Here is a 16,458-nt window from a genome sequence, read left to right on the forward strand (position 1 = left end):
TAATAATGATTTTTGGTTTCTTTATGCCCTTTAGTTTGGATATTTTCATGTGCTTAGTCATTACAGCCAAGGGAAGAAAAGGCTATTACCTTATGTTCCAGCTCCCTAAAACCTTTAGGGTTAATAGATTTACAATTAAAAAGCAGCAGGTATACGAAAGCATTTATTATATCCCAAAAGATAAATTTATAATATATTACACATGAAAAACTAACAAAGCTCAACTTTGTAGGACAGCTTCTTAGAAAAAAAATTTTTTTTTTTTCTTAAGACAGGGTCTTGCTCTGTTGTCCCAGGCTGGAGTGCAGTGGCACAATCACAGCTCACTGCAGCCTCAACCTCCTGAGGCTCAGATGATCCATCTCAGCCTCTGGAGTAGCTGGGACTACAGGCATGCACCACCATGCCCAACTAATTTTTTTAGTTTTCATAGAGGTGGGGTCTTGCTTTGTTGCTCAGGCTGGTCTCGAACTCCTGGTTCCAAGCAATTTTCCTGCCTTGGCTTCCCAAAGTGCTGGGATTACAGGTGTGAGCCACTGCACCCAGCCTCTTCTTAGAATTTAATTTTAAATTATGATGAATGTACAACATTCCATTATTCCAGTATAAGCCTCTGTCTGTTTGAATGAGGTTAACGACAGTTCTTTATGGTTAAAATAAGATTCTGTAGTAGTCATCTCTATAGCTGTACAGAAATAGCACAGACACCCTGCAAAAGAAAAGGTTATAAGGACTCAGTTTAATGAGTGAAGAACAGAGCTAATAAATTTTTATAACACCTGTAGGAGCTTTTTATTTAAGCAAAAACAAGATGGAAGGCTAGTCATTAAAAAATTATATAGGTCTTATACAAGGTGTGACTGACGGGGGTCTGTAGTATAAGATCTTAATAAGGAGATAACCATTCACCTCATAGTAGGCTTCCTTGTTGCCTTTTAAGTGTATGATAACATGAATGATTGATTGGCATTTTGACATAAGGACATACAGCAAAGTAGTCATGGTTATTTTCTTTGATTTAAACATATTTAGAAAGTGAATTACCTGGGTGAACAAACTTGTAATTGGGACAGCTACTCCTAAGACCCCTGTGTTTTGTTATTGACGAGATCATGACTGTGATTCACAGTCCCAGCAAGATTTATTGGTTGTCAGCTACAGTTCTAAGAACAGCTTATCAGGCGTGAAACCTCAACAAGACAACAAAATAATGTCACTCTGAAACCCCTCCCTGAATTTTAACCATGTGAAACCTGCTATGCCCAAGCGATAACTTACTTTTTTTCTACTTTGATGTTATAAATTTCGTCACAGACTAATTTGAGATATCTTTGCTTTGGCAGGCGTGACAGCAGCTGCTTCACAGTTGTGTTAAATGCCTGTTCATCAGCATCCCACTAGGAAAAAAATAGATAAGCCCTTACAACAGGTCACTAGGGTTTACTAGCTGGCTTTTTTTGGGTCACTAATGAAATTCCAGTGTCATTTCCCTCTTCAAGTATACCAGGAGAATCAGTAATAGGGAGATAGTAGAACCGGTTAGGAGACTGCTGGGGTTCCTTTGAAGCACCAATTTTCCTTAAAACAAGACTCCCTAATTAGAGCCTGATTAACAGTGCTGCAGCCCTAGTGTGCTGATGTGACTTTAGACTAGTTAGTTCTGCCTACCGTTTACTCTTTTTTTTTTGAGATGGAGTTTTGGTCTTGTTGCCCAGGCTGGAGTGCAGTGGCGCAATCTCGGCTCACTGCAACCTCCACCTCCCGGGTTCAAGTGATTCTCCTGCCTCAGCCTCCCAAGTAGCTGGGATTACAGGCGCCTGCCACTACACCTGGCTAATTTTTTGTATTTTTAGTAGAGATAGGGTTTCACCATGTTGGCCAGGCTGGTCTCGAACCCCAGACCTCAGGTGATCCCCCCACCTCGGCCTCCCAAAGTGTTGGGATTATAGGCATGAGCCACTGCATCTGGCCTCCATTTACTTTTTGTACAATGGTGTTAGCAGCTCTTAAGTATATCCATTTGACTGGATCATAAATCAGTACACGGCCAGTATAGTGGTATATGCTTATTTGTAAGAGAACAACAAATGATATATAAAATACTAGTTCTAGGGCTAAGTTCACTATTAATCTAATTTAATTTGTGACTAAACACTCTGGGTAGACAAAAAAGTATTCTTTGATATGACATGTTGCAAAAGTCACCTGTAGCTATGACTATAGTTGAGTGTTCTTAATAGCAAAGATAACTATTCAAATTTTTAAAGTTCTTATTTAGGGTATTTGATGATAAAGGGATGTAGCTGTAAATATATATATATATATATATATATATATATATATATATATATTTATAAAGGACCTAATTAATTTTTACAAAAGGATTTTTTTTTTGTATAGTACTAATCTGCAAATGAGCTTCCCTAGCTGGAATGGAGGTTTGTTTGAGAGATAGTATAGTATAGTGGTTAAGAACACCGATTCTACTAGTCTGCTTAGGTTCAAATCCCGGTTCTACTACTTAATAGCTGGGTGACCGTGGGTAAGATATTTAACCTCTCTACTTCTATACTCTGTAAAGTGGGGATAATAACAGTATCTACATTTTGGGGTGGTTATGATTAAATGAGTTACTACTTGTAAAATGCTTACAACAAGGCCTGCCAGACCCTGACACATAGTAAAAGCAGTATGTGTGTTTTTTTTTTTTTTTTTTTTTTTTAAATAAAATAAGTATCTCTGAAAAAAAGTCACTAGAAAAGTATGAGTCCTTCAACATAGGATTTAGGAACATATATGTCACATAAAAGGATAAATGTTACTAAATTCCTGGGGCTGCCAGAAAAATACTATCACCAGTATTCTTTTGGCAAACTAACAGCAAAGATTTGGGATCTTAAAGGCCACAGTGCAGAAGAGTTCATATTGCTTACCTCTAATGATAAAAACTGTAATATTGTTTCTTTGGGTAGATCCACCTGTGAATACACAGAAATGTACAACATCTCTTAGGGAACTCTCAGCAGCACAATACTGCCTTGTGACCATAGTGTCACGTGAGATGCAGCAGTATGAATAGGGTTTGCAGAGTCTGAGATGCTATTGTGCTATAAAAGGGCTTAATGAACTGTGCAGTGATAAGATCTTAGCCCTGGAGAATTAATAAGCAGTGGAAACTGTACTCCCTGTCCCTCTACACCACACCCGAAAGGTCTGACTGCTACATGTATTCGGTGTAAGCTTAGCAACGCAAAGGCATGAAATATGTAGGAAAGTGATTTTTGTTTTCATTTTCCTCCCTCTCTTTCAGAGGAACAAAGAGGAGAAACAAAACCTTAAATTCTCCCCCTAGTTCTTAATAGTTTTAAATTGCGTATAGTTCATATCAGTGACAATAAGGCCTGCATCCACATTCTGCTGACACTGAGCAAAAAAGCTCTGAACCCTGAGGCAACTACTTGGACAGTATGGACAGAAGCCACCTTCAAAATATGAAAGAAAGCCACTTACAGCCAGAATTTCAATTTCACTGCTTTTCTGATGTAAGTTGGCAAGGGAGGTCTGAAGTCGAGTTTGTACCTAAATAAGAAAATGGAATTCAGAACATGTTAAACCAAGCCATCTTTCTTGCCATCTTATTTGCTATTCCAGGATACAATCACAGGGTAACACACCAAAGCCTAGAAAGGATTCCAAATGGTGTCTAAAGGTTTGCCCTTGGCTGGGTGCGATGGCTCATGCCCGTAATCCCAGCACTTTGGGAGGCCAAGGCTGGGGGATCATCTGAGGTCAGGAGTTCGAGACCAGCCTGGCCAACATGGTGAAACCCTGTCTCTACTGAAAATAGAAAAATTAGCAGGGCATGGTGGTGAGTGCTTATAATACTAGCTATTCGGGAGGCTGAGGCAGGAGAATTGCTTGAACATGGGAGGCAGAGGTTGTGGTGAGCTGATATTGCGCCACTGCACTCCAGCCTGCCCAAAAAAAAAAAAAAAAAGATTTGCTCTTAATCCACTCAGAAAGGGGTGTCTAGCAATATGATCTCAGGGGAAATGAGGTTTTTATAACTTATCTTGACCATCTGTTTAATAATCCTTGTCAATTATCTCTTCATAATTTTGAAATGATTCCTTATAAAGGCTCAGTGCAGTGAAACAGTGCACACAGAGACAGAGAGATGATAGTATGAAGCTAAATTGGGAAAAAGGGAGAGGTGGTAGCAATGAGGACATGGCATGAGAACTGAAACTTGGTAGGTGATGAAGGCAGTAGGAAGATGGGAAAAACAGGTTTCCACCCAAATCCTGAGAAACAGCTAGAAGAGCTTACAAAAATAAAGTACCTGATCTTTGTATTTCAGTCTGATTACATTTCTAAAATTGACTGCTCTCTTTTAACACTTTTTTGCACATGTCCACAGCATACTCTAACATTCATATTCTATAAATTTAACTCAGTGTTCTACTGTAGTTATTTTATTTTATTTTGAGACAAAGTTTTGCTCTGTTGCCCAGGCTGGCGTGTAGTGGCATGATCTCGGCTCACTGCAATCTCTGCCTCCCCAGTTCAAGCGATTCTCCTGCCTCAGCCTCCCGAGTGGCTGGGATTACAGGCGTTTGCCACCACGCTTGGCTAATTTTTGTATTTTTAGTAGAGACAGCGTTTCACCATGTTGGCCAGGCTGGTCTCGAACTCCTGACCTCAAGTGATCCGCCCTCCTCGGCCTCCCAAAGTGCTGGGATTACAGGCATGAGCCACCGCACCTGGCCTATATTTATTTTCTTGTATTATTCTCTATATAATGCATATGCTTCCAAGTTATAAACTCTTTTGAGGACTGGGGCCATGTTAATGTCTTCTACATTTTACACAGCCCTTAGCACACCATTAGGCATATAGTAAATGCCGAAACCATGTATGGTATGAGAAACCTGCCTTAAGTCTTGTCATCGGCCTCTTCTACTTTGCTATTTAGAGCACAAACCTCAACTACCTTTAGAGCCAGATTAGATAGTTTTCATTTAGATGCAGTCACTCTGACAACAGCTGCCTCGAGGTGCCCACAGTGCACAATGGCCCCTCTCTGGAGGACAGATGGGAATCCTGGAGCCAGAGAGATGCTTTGTATTGATAACACTTTCAGAAGCCACCCAGTTAGGGAAGTTGGAAGAAAAATTTTTTTCTTGGAAAAAATATTTCCAAGAAACTCCATGTTTATCTTATTTTCCTTTCCTGTTGTTGTTTTTCTCTTCTGTAACTCATATTAGAAAGCCAAAGAAACCCTGGCCCAGCGCACCTGAGTTTCATACCGCCTCCTAGTGCTGGCTGACAGCTTCTCCGGGGCTAGCACACTCACAACGGGAACCACTGTTGCTCCATGGATTTCGAACAAACCTGAGACAAAGAGGGTTTCAGAATTGATGGCCTTATCTGGTCCCACTGTCTACAACATACTACAGAGAGATGGCAGAGTTTATTAGTAGACATCCTGTTGTGATTCTAAGGGCTAGATCATGACTGGGCTGTATTTTCTATCCCTACAACCATCTGCACTGGATAGGTGAGGAGCCCAGAACCCCAACACCCAGCAGTTTTGATGCTTCTCTCCTTAGGCAGGGGTTGGAGGGTGGTGGAAGGGGCAGGGAGGCAACATGAGTCATCAAAACCTCAGGGGCCTAAGAAAATCAAGCTGAATATCGCCAAACCTGCATACTTCTTTAAATTCCTTCAAGAGTTGGAAATCTGATGGGAACACAAAGTTAGTGCTAACAGAAGTGAATGGGAAAGACTCAATTCTGTTAAAAGCCAAATATGTCTTCTCATGGCCTTAATTGGAACACTTCTTTCAAAAGAAGTAAGGTTGCTAGAGGTGACGAAAGTAAAGGCATAACTATCACCACTGTGCCCTCTTGGCTTTCATGAAAACAAAATGTGTATAGTGTCCTTCTTCAAGGGATTTCAAAATACTTCTTTCAATCCTCTGTATGAGGAAAATCTCCAGGAAAATTATCCACATTTCACTTGTACAATAAATTGAGTAAAAGGAAGATTAAATCACTTGTAAAAATAAGAGATAGAGTAGAAGAGTCAGCTAAATTCCAGTTTTATCATTTTCTAGGATGTGGATTTCAAAGCATAGGGATGAATCCCATGTGGTACAATTTATTGTGTATGTTATTTTAAAAATAGATTTCCAATGTCACAAGCAGTTAGCCACAGTAATAAGTGCTTAGAGCAAACATATAAGCATAATTATGTTCAGATTATAATTAGTAATTATACCTGAAGCATTAGAAAATGACCCCTTCAGATTTTGTACTGCAAGATTATCGGAAGCTTCTCTAAAAACAAGCAAACAAAAATAATTAAAGAACAGTCAATAAGGCACAAGCAACACATAACTTACAGTGAACTACATGTATAGTGAGCCACTTTTCCATTAAATATAAAAACATCTTCTTGGTTATTAGTGGGTGGAAAAACAAAAACAAAAAATTTGCATTTAGTTATGCTTTGGTCAAGAGCAAGTAAAAATTATAAAGGATGTCTTTTTAAGTTAACAAATGCCTAAAGAAAACATTCTGATTTATTCAGCTGGGCTTGAAATCCTGGATCTACACAAGAAGCTGATTTCAATGAAATATAATGGGTGTTCTTTCCGCCCCCCTCATAATACAAGGAAACATGAATAACAGCAGCCCCACCTTCATTATGGCAGCAGCCTTGGCAACCACCCACAGGAGAACATTTGGTAAATAAGGATATTCTTTAAAAAGCTGTGAATGGATGTTCTTTCAAATGCTGTGAATTAATTTATAGCCTTTGAGAGAGACAACAGCACTCTATCTTGGGAAAACAGGGAAATAATCATTTGCGTGGAGGAAAAACTTTGAACCTTTCCCTACTAAAACTAAATCCCATGTAGCCTTTTAAGTGTCTTGGTAATGTTCCCTCCTACTCACTACTTGGCTATTTCTTGGTTTCTCTTCTAAACCTGTCTTTGATTTAGATCTATAATTCCAATACTGGTGATTTCCAGAACATTATGTTCCCTCAGAAACACCTAATGGTGAATTTATTAAGGCTAGGTGCAAATAAGAAGGGGTGGGGGCATGAGAAGAACAGAGCAAGGTCTGTTTTCTATAAGCCAGGATTTCCTAATCTTGGTACACTGAAATTTTAGGCCAGAAAATTCTCTGTTGGGGGGTATTAGTCCTGTACCCTTTAGGATGTTTTCACAGTATCCCTGGTCTCTCCTAGATACCAGTAAAACTCCCCAGTTGTGACAACCAAAAATGCCTCCATACATTGCCAGATGTGCCCTGGGAAGCAAAATCATTGTTGGTTGAGAATTGCTGATGTAAGCCAGAAAAATTACAGTGTTGTATTTTCTGATAATGAGCATACATATAAGAATTGCTTGAGGTGGGAGAGTTGCTTGAGTCCAGGAGTTAGAGACCAGCCTGGGCAACATAGGGAGATCCTGTCTCTACAAATAATTTTAAAAAATTAGCTGGACAAGGTGGTACATGACTATGGTCCCAGCTACTCAGAAGGCCAAGAAGGGAGGATCACCTGAGCCTGGGAGGTTAAGACTATAGTGAGTCATGGTTACACCACTGCACTTCAGCCTGGGCAAAAGTGAGACTCTATCTCAAAAAAAAAAAAAAAAAAAAAGTTGCAAATAGATAGAAAAGCTTAACAAAGTAATTTAAGAACCCTTGTAATCCCACTAACCAAAACTACAATTAAAAATTTGGTACATTCTTCTAGACATTTTTTTATGTATAGGTTGTATATTTTGTTTAAAACAAAATGGAATTATATATATATTTTTGTTGTTGTTGTTGTTTTTGTTTTTTGTTTTTTTGAGACAGAGTCTCACTCTGTCACCCAGGCTGTAGTGCAGTCCGCGATCTCCACTCACTGCAAACTCCACCTCCCAGGTTCACGCCATTCTCCTGCCTCAGCCTCCTGAGTAGCTGGAACTACAGGTGCCCACCACCACGCCCCGCTAATTTTTTTGTATTTTTAGTAGAGATGGGGTTTCACCGTTAGCCAGGATGGTCTCGATCTCCTGACCTCATGATCCGCCCTTCTCAGCCTCCCAAAGTGCTGGGATTAGAGGCGTGAGCCACCATGCCTGGCCACAAAATGGGATTATATTAAACATCCTATTTGTGGACATCTTTCCATGTCAATGAACTCAGCTTTAGTAGAATCATCATTTTTAAAAGCTGCACAATATTTCACCAAATTATCATAACTCAAACAATCTTCTACCAATGTATATTTTGAAATGAGGTTCTCCAAGTGTGGTCTAGAGACTCTTGAAAGTCCCTCATATCCTTTCAAGGGGTCTTGCAAGGTCAAAACTATTTTCATAATAATCCTAAAATATTAATTGCCTTTTCACTCTCATCCTCTCATAAATGTGCCACGGAGTTTTCCAGAGACTATATGATTTGTGGTATCACAACAGATTGAATACATAAACAGGAGAATCGTTTCTTCTACTAAAGCGTTAAAATAGATTACAGAAATGTAAAACAGTGCACTAAAAGATTTGCAAATATTTTAAATAATGCCATTTTCCTTACTAAATTAATTTTGTTTTGGAAAACAGTTGTTTTTCAATAGAAATATGTTAGGTTAGCATGTAATGGGGTTATTGTTATTTTTAAATGAATAAATATATTTAAAATGTTTATGTTTTAATATTTATAGATTAACTCACATAAACAAAAGTTCTTTGGGATCCTCAAATAATTTTTAAGGGTGTAAAGGGGTTCTAAGACCAAAAAGTTTGAGAACTGCTGTTATAAATGAGACTTGATATAGACATCTTTAAAATAATTTTTATTATAAATTCCTGAAAGTGGAATTGCTGGGTCAATTTTTAAAAAATGTTTAGTTTTAAGGCTTTTAATTTACTTTGCCAAATTCCTACCCATATGGTTGATACTCCCATCATGAGGAAGTGAGATCTTTTCCCAGAACGTTACATCTTTCAAAGTACACGGACAAAATATTATTGAAATTCACTGATTAGCAGACTGAATAAGATAATGACAGATAGATTTTGGCTCCTGAGGCTTTTCAAAATGATAAAGTATTCTTGGAAATGGTATGAAGAACAAATGTTGAATGTAAGCTATGATTAGTCTCATACAAGATGGTCATACAATTAAACTGCTGATTGAGTTATTCAGAAACAACAGAATGGTTCATTAAAAGTAATCCTGACCTATCTTTGTTTCTCAAAAGGATCAAATTGATTTCTTTCTTTTTGTTTTTTTGAGACAGGGTCTTTCTCTTCACCCAGGCTGGAGTGCAGTGGTATGAACATGGCTCACTGCAGCCTTGACCCCCTGGGCTCAAGCAATCCTCCCACCTCAGCTCCTGAGTAGCTGGGACCACAGGCATGCACCACCATGCCCGGCTAATCAAAAAAAATTTTATTTTAGAAATGGGGTCTTGGTATGTTGCCCAGGCTGGTCTTGCATTCCTGGCCTCAAGTGATTCCCCAAACTTGGCCTCCCAAAATGCTGGGATTACAGGTGTGAGCCACACCACCTGGCTTAAATTGACTTTTAAAATAAATTAATGTAGTTTCCATATAGGTAATTGAAGTCAGTTTTCTTGGCTTTTGTTTCCTAAGTTACCTGCCATTCCTTTCATCACTGACTTTAGTCCTCAGTTTCTGCAGTACATGGTCCACAAGTTCAGTCTCCAGCACACGCTTCTCTGTCTGCCTTTCCTTCTCAAAAGACTTAACCTTAAAAAGAATGAAACAGATCTATCATTTGGAGGTTTCTGAACCCAGAAGAGTAGCTCAGAGCACCACAGTAAGACTACTAAATCAATAGTTTGGGTCAGTGGTTCTTAACCAGGGTCAATTTTGCTCCCCAGGGGACATTTGGCAATGTCTGGTGACATTTTTGGATGGTGCAACTGGCATGTAGTAGGTAACGGTCAGAGATGCTGTTAATACACAGGACAGCCCCCTACAACAGAGAATTATTTGGCCCAAAATGTGAACAGCACTGCTGTTGAGAAACCCTGGTCTGGACTAGTTTATCACAGATGATAGAATTTTTTTTTTAAAGGCCAAGATGAATGGGCTCTCATTTCATGTGATTCTTTAACATCTTCCCCTTTAAATCTGGTCAGCCACCAAGGTTTCTCAGATCTCAGCTTTATCTACCACTCCTCCCTCTCCTTTCTAAACCCAAGTCCTGTCATCCCACTTTTATGGCATCTGTCCCTTCATCTTCACTCCCCTGGCCACCCAACCTTGACCTAGGCTAGTTTGATATTCTTTATACTGCTATCACTGTCTTCAGTTTCTCCCTCACTCTATTCCATGCTACACATCCCTGCAGATTAATTTTTCTCGAACACAACTTTGATGTCTCCTTCTGTTCAAAACATTCGGGGCCTCCCCAATAACTGCTAAATAAAAAAACCAGATTCCTTGGTTGGCATTTGGGCTCTCCATGATGTAGCTATAACCATTTTCTGCTTCTGATCCATCTGTCTCACCCAAAATAGACTATTCAGGGTTGTACCAGAATGGTTCTCTGCTGGCCTGCCTCTATCTTTGGGACAACTACTAAAAGAACTACCATCACCTTTGTAGTTCCCTCTTCTTAAAAGGCCCTTCCAGGACCTATCTATATCCTACGAATTCTTGAGGGTAGGATAAATCCCAGCACCTTCCTGAAGACTTCACTGCTGCCTCTTATGTAATCTCCCAGCCTGAGGGACCATTGGAGAACTTTATCTGTAGGACTCTCATGGCATTTAGCATTTTTGAGCTCATAATCATGCACAAATGTCTCATGTTCCTTACCAGATTACAGAATCCTTGACAGCAGGAGCTATGGCTTAAATGTTTCTGTATGTTCGATGGCCCCAAGTTCAATCCCTTTGACATTGTGAATGCTTAAAATATGTTGGCTGAATGGATAAATGAAGTGATGTCCTACTTCTGAAATATGAAAATGTTGCTACTGGGTGGGCCCAGTGGCTCACACCTGTAATCCCAGCACTTTGGGAGGCTGAGGTGGGCGGGTCACTTGAGCCCAGGGATTCAAGACCAGCCTAGGCAACATGGGAAGACCTCATCTCTACCAAAAATACAAAAATTAGCCAGTCATGGTGGTGGGTGCCTGTAGTCCCAGCTACTTGGGAGGCTGAGGTGGGAGGATCACTTGATCCTGGGAGACAGGTTCCAGTGAGCTGAGATCGCGCCACTGCACTCCAACATGGGTGACAGAGTGAGACCCTGTCTCAAAAAAAAAAAAAAAAAAAAAAAAAAAAAGGCTGGGCGCAGTGGCTCACGCCTGTAATCCCAGCACTTTGGGAGGCCGAGGCGGGTGGATCATGAGGTCAGGAGTTCGAGATCAGACTGACCAACATGGTGAAACCCCGTCTCTACTAAAAATACAAAAATTAGCTGGGTGTGGTGGTGTGTGCCTATAAACCCAGCTACACAGGAGGCTGAGGTAGGAGAATCGCTTGAACCTGGGAGGTGGAGGTTGCAGTGAGTGGTGATTGTGCCACTGGACTCCAGCCTGGGCGACAGAGCAAGAATCCATCTCAAAAAAAAAAAAAAAAAAAAAAAGGAAAACTCAACCTAGTGACTGTGTATAAGAAACTCACTTTAAATATAAAGATAGATAAGTTAGCCAGGTGCAGTGGCACACGCCTGTATCGCGGGGGAGGCTGAGGTGAGAAGATCGCTTGAGCCCAGGAGTTCAAGGCCAGCCTGGGCAACACGATGAGACCCTATCTCTTAAAAAAAAAAAAAAAAGACAGGTTAAAAATAAAAGGATGGAGAAAGGTAGTGATGTAAACACTAACCAAAAGATTTCAGAACAAGAAATATTACCAGGGATAAGGAATATTTTATAATGATGAAGACAATTCATCAAGAAGATATAAAATCCTAAACATGTATAATAACAAAGTTTCAAATTTTTTTCTGTAAAGGGCCAGATAGGAAATGTTTTAAGCTTTGAGGGCCATACATAGTTTGAGTCACACATTCTCCTTTGTTTGTTGTTGTTTTTTAACAAAGAATGTAAAAATTTCTAGTTCACAGATATGTAAAAGCAGGCTATGGGCTGAATTTGGTCCAAGGTGTAGTTTGTCAATACCTCATCTAAAATTCTACCTGAAGAAACCAAAAAAAGAATAAAGTAAATCCAAAATAAGCAGAAGGAAGAAAATAGTAATGGATAACAGTGGAGATGAATAAAATAGAAAACACATGAACAAATAAAAACTGAGAAAAATCAATGATACCAAAAGCTGGTCCTTGGAAAGACAAAATTGATCAATCTCTAGCCAGGCTGATTAGACAAAAAAGAGGGAGGACACAAATTACCCATATCAGGTCTGAAGGAGGGAGCATCACTGCAGATCCTAGAGACAGTGAAACAATAACAGGGGAATATTTGAAAACTCAGACGAAATGGAAAAGTTCTGGGAAAGATATAAACTACGAAAGCTGCCTCTAGAAGAAAGAGGTAACCAGAATAGCTCTATATATAGAAATATTTGAGATTGGACTTCTAATACCAATTGTATACAATATCTTACAGAAAACAGAAGAGGAGAGAACACTCTCCAACTCATTTTATCAGGCCAGCATTACCCTGATATCGAAACCAAACAAAAACATTAGAAGAGAAAAATATTTTTAAGAAAGTTTTTTTCCCTTTAAAAATAATTAGAAATAAAGGTTATGAGGTGGTATATTTATGAACACTTTTAGTTGAATACAAAAAAGTAAAATTGGTTACAAAGCAATGAGAGGATATGCCTATCAGCAGATATCAACTTTACTTATTCTTATTTTCTTAGCTGGAAAAAGAGAACGAGAGGAGAAAAGTAGGAAAAAAACCACAGCCAGTTTTTTTTGTTTGTTTTGCTTTTTAAAGCTTTAATGAAGGTGGACTCTCTTCCTTATTTTATACACATTTTCTTCAGTAAGAAACCCAACAACGGCCGGGCGCGGTGGCTCACGCCTGTAATCCCAGCACTTTGGGAGGCTGAGGTGGGCGGATCACGAGGTCAGGAGACCATCCTGGCTAACGTGGTGAAACCCCGTCTCCACTAAAAATATAAAAAATTAGCCGGGCGTGGTGGCGGGCGCCTGTAGTCCCAGCTACTCCGGAGGCTGAGGCAGGAGAATGGCGAGAACCCAGGAGGCGGAGCTTGCAGTGAGCGGAGATCGCGCCACCACACGGCCCCGGCCTCAGTGTGAAAGGCGGGTGCTCCACAGGTAACACCTGACTATTGAATTGTAAAACATCTCTGACGTCTTTACCTTGACATGGCTTCCTTCTTTATCCGAGACAAGGGCCACATAGGTGATTTCATGATGTCTGCAGTACTCTTGTAATTCCTCTTGGGACTGAAACAAACAAACACAGTAAAGAAAATAAACACAGAGCACCTGAAACAGCTTCAAGTAATTAAGGAGAATGAAAATACTGTTTCCAATTATATTCTCAATGTGAATTACTAAAATGCTGACTTCAGGGGGATATAAATATTAAGCAAGAAGCTGCATAGAATTCAAGGGAGGAACAATGCCTCTCTTGCCTTCCTTACCTTCATGATTGTTTAAAGGGGCCATGAATAATCCATCAATAGTAAGAGGTTTTCAAAAGCTTCAAGACTTAATGAAAGATGCCTAAAATTATACAACACAACACACACACACACACACACACACACACACACACACACACACACACATGCTGAAAAAGCCTCTGAGGAAAATGAAGGAAACAAAGGAAATAAGGGAAGGTGAAAAGCAGAACTGAAGAAGCAAACCAGGACGGGGCAGAGAAGCCTGCAGGGATGCCACTGTGCAGGACTGAGGTCACTGGCCACGAGGCTTGGATTTTACTGCAGGACAGAACACTTCTCTAACGATTTATGAAACAAGTGGACAAGTAGAAGAGGACACTGTTCTGTCAAATGATTAAAAATTATTGCTCAATACACTTCTGATGTGAATTTTGATACGACACACACACACGAGTAAACAGCAGCAGCTTCAGAAGCCTCCTGGCAGGTGATGTAAACAGAGCAGGTGGGAGGGTGGTGGGTCTGTGTCCCTGGTCATCGCCATGCTCTGGGGCACCTTTAGTGTGGGCGAACGTGGGTACAACCTGGATGATCTCCTGGGAGTGCACCCCTTCTATGATCTCCTTACACCCCCCATTCCAAAGGGCAGGCATGTGTCCTGGGTGCCACTTTCCACATCACCACACCCACAGCAAGTGTCAGGCCTGCATGCTGTGGGAGGTCTCAGGATACAGAGCCCAAAACACACTAAGCACCAAGTGCCTTCACAAGTGTGGCAGGCTGGAGTACAGCCCTGCAAAGATGTCCATATCCTCATTCCTAGAACCTGTGAGTGATCAACCAGGATTATCTGGGTGGGCCCAGTGTAATCACAGGGTGCATGTATGAGGCAGCTGGACAGACAAGAGTTAGAGATAGATGTAAGAACAGAAGCACAGGTCAGTGAGGAAGGAGGCGCTTCACTGCTGAGTGTGATGATGGAGGAAGAGGCCATGAGCCAAGGAATGCAGGAGGCCCCTAGGAGCCAGAAAAGGGAAGGACACAGATTCTCCCCTGGAGCTTCCCAGAGGAGCCAGACCTGTTGAATTTAACCCAGTGAAAGTGCTTTTGGATTTCTGACTTCCAGAAATGTAAGATAATAAATATGTGTTTAAGCCAGTAAGTTTGTGGTAATTGGTTACTGCAGCAATCAGAAACTAACACAGGAGGCAACTCGAATTATAGAGGCAACTCGAATTACAGAGATAAACAGAGTTTGACAGTCTATAGGTGCAGAGGATATTTGCCATGAAAGCCACAGCTGTTTGCACTTCACTCACAGGTGCTTTTTGTCCCATTACCTGTGACCAGTCGTACATGATTTCTGCTGTGATGCCTGCTGTCCAGAGTTTCTGGGTTAGGTTGATGGCCCTGGACATAGACATCTGGCCAACACTTACAACCAGGAGGTCACAAGAGCTTATTGTAACCTGGATCAGAAACAGAATGGTTACAGTTAGAGGAGCAAGACTGCAGGCATGGAAGTGAAACCAGCATCAGGAGGGGAGGCAGCACTCTTGGGAAGATGGGCATTCTTGAAATCCTGCATAGAAACATAGCATGCCAAAGACTTTGCTTCAAAACAACATTGTAAAAAAAAAAAATAAAAGACACAGTCAAAAAACTTTTTCTTTTTTTTTCTGAGACAAAGTCTCACTCTGTCACCCAGGCTAGAGTACAGTGACACGATCTCCGCTCACTGTAACCTCCACTTCCTGGATTTAAGCCATTCTCCTGCCTCAGCCTCCAGAGTAGCTGGGATTACAGGTGTGCAACACCATGCCTGGCTAAAATATATATATATATATATATATATATATATATATATATTTTTTTTTTTTTTTTTTGGTCTTTTTAGTAGGGATGGTGTTCTGCTTTGTTGGCCAGGCTGGTCTCAAACTTCTGGCCTCAAGTGATCCACCTGCCTTGGCCTTATTGGGATATAGCTGGGATTACAGGCATGAGCCACCATGCTCGGCCATAGTAAAAAAAAAAATGTTATATTAGTCTTTCAAGACAGAAATTATTTCAACTACCCTGAGCCATCAGGAAAATACTATTTTTCTCTAGGAAAACTAATCTTGCCTGAAATACAAGGGGGAAAAAAAGCTGTTTCTAGCTTTGTAGACCACAGCAGGATTTCTTTTCTTTTCTTTTTTCTTTTTTTTTGACAGGGTCTGGCTCTGTTGCCCAAGCTGGAGTAGAAGTGGCATGATTTCAGCTCACTGCAACCTCCCCCTCCTGGTTTCAAGTGATTCTCCCACCTCAGCCTCCTGAGTAGCTGGAACTACAGGTGCATGGCTAATTAACCACACCCAGCTAATTTTTGTATTTTTTGGTAGAGATGGGGTTTTGCTATGTTGCCCAGGCTAGTCTTGAACTCCTGGGCTCAACGACCTGCCTGCCTCGACCTTCCAAAGTGCTGGGATTATAGGCATGAGCCACAATGCCTGGCCTCAACAAGAAGCTTTGTTAAGAGCCTGTTAATAACTATAACATCTCACATTTATATGGTACATTACAGATAAGGAAAGTGAGGCTAGGGAAGGATGAATTAATTGTCTAAGGCAGAAGTCTTCAACCATTTTGGCACCAGGGACTGGTTTCATGGAAGAAAATTTTTCATGGATGGTGCAGGGGTTGGGAGGGGATGCTTTTGGAATGAAACTATTCCACCTCGGATCATCAGGCATTAGTTAGATTCTCATAAGGAGCGTGCAGTCTAGATCCCTTCCATGTGCAGTCCACAACAAGGTTCATGCTCCTATAGAATCTAATGCCACCGCTGATCTGACAGGAGGTGGAGCTCAG

At 40.6% G+C, this 16,458-nt stretch overlaps 1 protein-coding gene across 6 annotated transcripts in view; it reads right to left on the reverse strand.

The window, feature by feature from the left end:
• Window positions 1–150: 150 nt before the first annotated feature.
• EIF2AK4 (eukaryotic translation initiation factor 2 alpha kinase 4) overlaps window positions 151–16,458 on the reverse strand; it is a 104,339-nt gene continuing 88,031 nt past the window's right edge. Inside the window, exons 31-39 of one of the 6 annotated variants that reach the window (XM_030814329.1) lie at window positions 14,949–15,077; window positions 13,340–13,426; window positions 9,666–9,778; window positions 6,283–6,341; window positions 5,297–5,394; window positions 3,511–3,579; window positions 2,934–2,978; window positions 1,279–1,397; window positions 151–709 (exon numbers count right to left, since the gene is read on the reverse strand). In XM_030814329.1, coding sequence (XP_030670189.1) covers window positions 652–709; window positions 1,279–1,397; window positions 2,934–2,978; window positions 3,511–3,579; window positions 5,297–5,394; window positions 6,283–6,341; window positions 9,666–9,778; window positions 13,340–13,426; window positions 14,949–15,077 — 777 coding nt within the window. In that variant the 3' untranslated portion in view covers window positions 151–651. Of the gene's footprint in view, window positions 710–1,278; window positions 1,398–2,933; window positions 2,979–3,510; window positions 3,580–5,296; window positions 5,395–6,282; window positions 6,342–9,665; window positions 9,779–11,783; window positions 12,433–13,339; window positions 13,427–14,948; window positions 15,078–16,458 lie in introns of those variants that run through there. The other 5 variants (XR_004030471.1, XM_030814330.1, XM_030814331.1 and 2 more) reach the window with 5 other exon arrangements.

Source organism: Nomascus leucogenys, chromosome 6 (genome assembly GCF_006542625.1).
Source record: "Nomascus leucogenys isolate Asia chromosome 6, Asia_NLE_v1, whole genome shotgun sequence".
NCBI lineage: Eukaryota > Metazoa > Chordata > Mammalia > Primates > Hylobatidae > Nomascus > Nomascus leucogenys.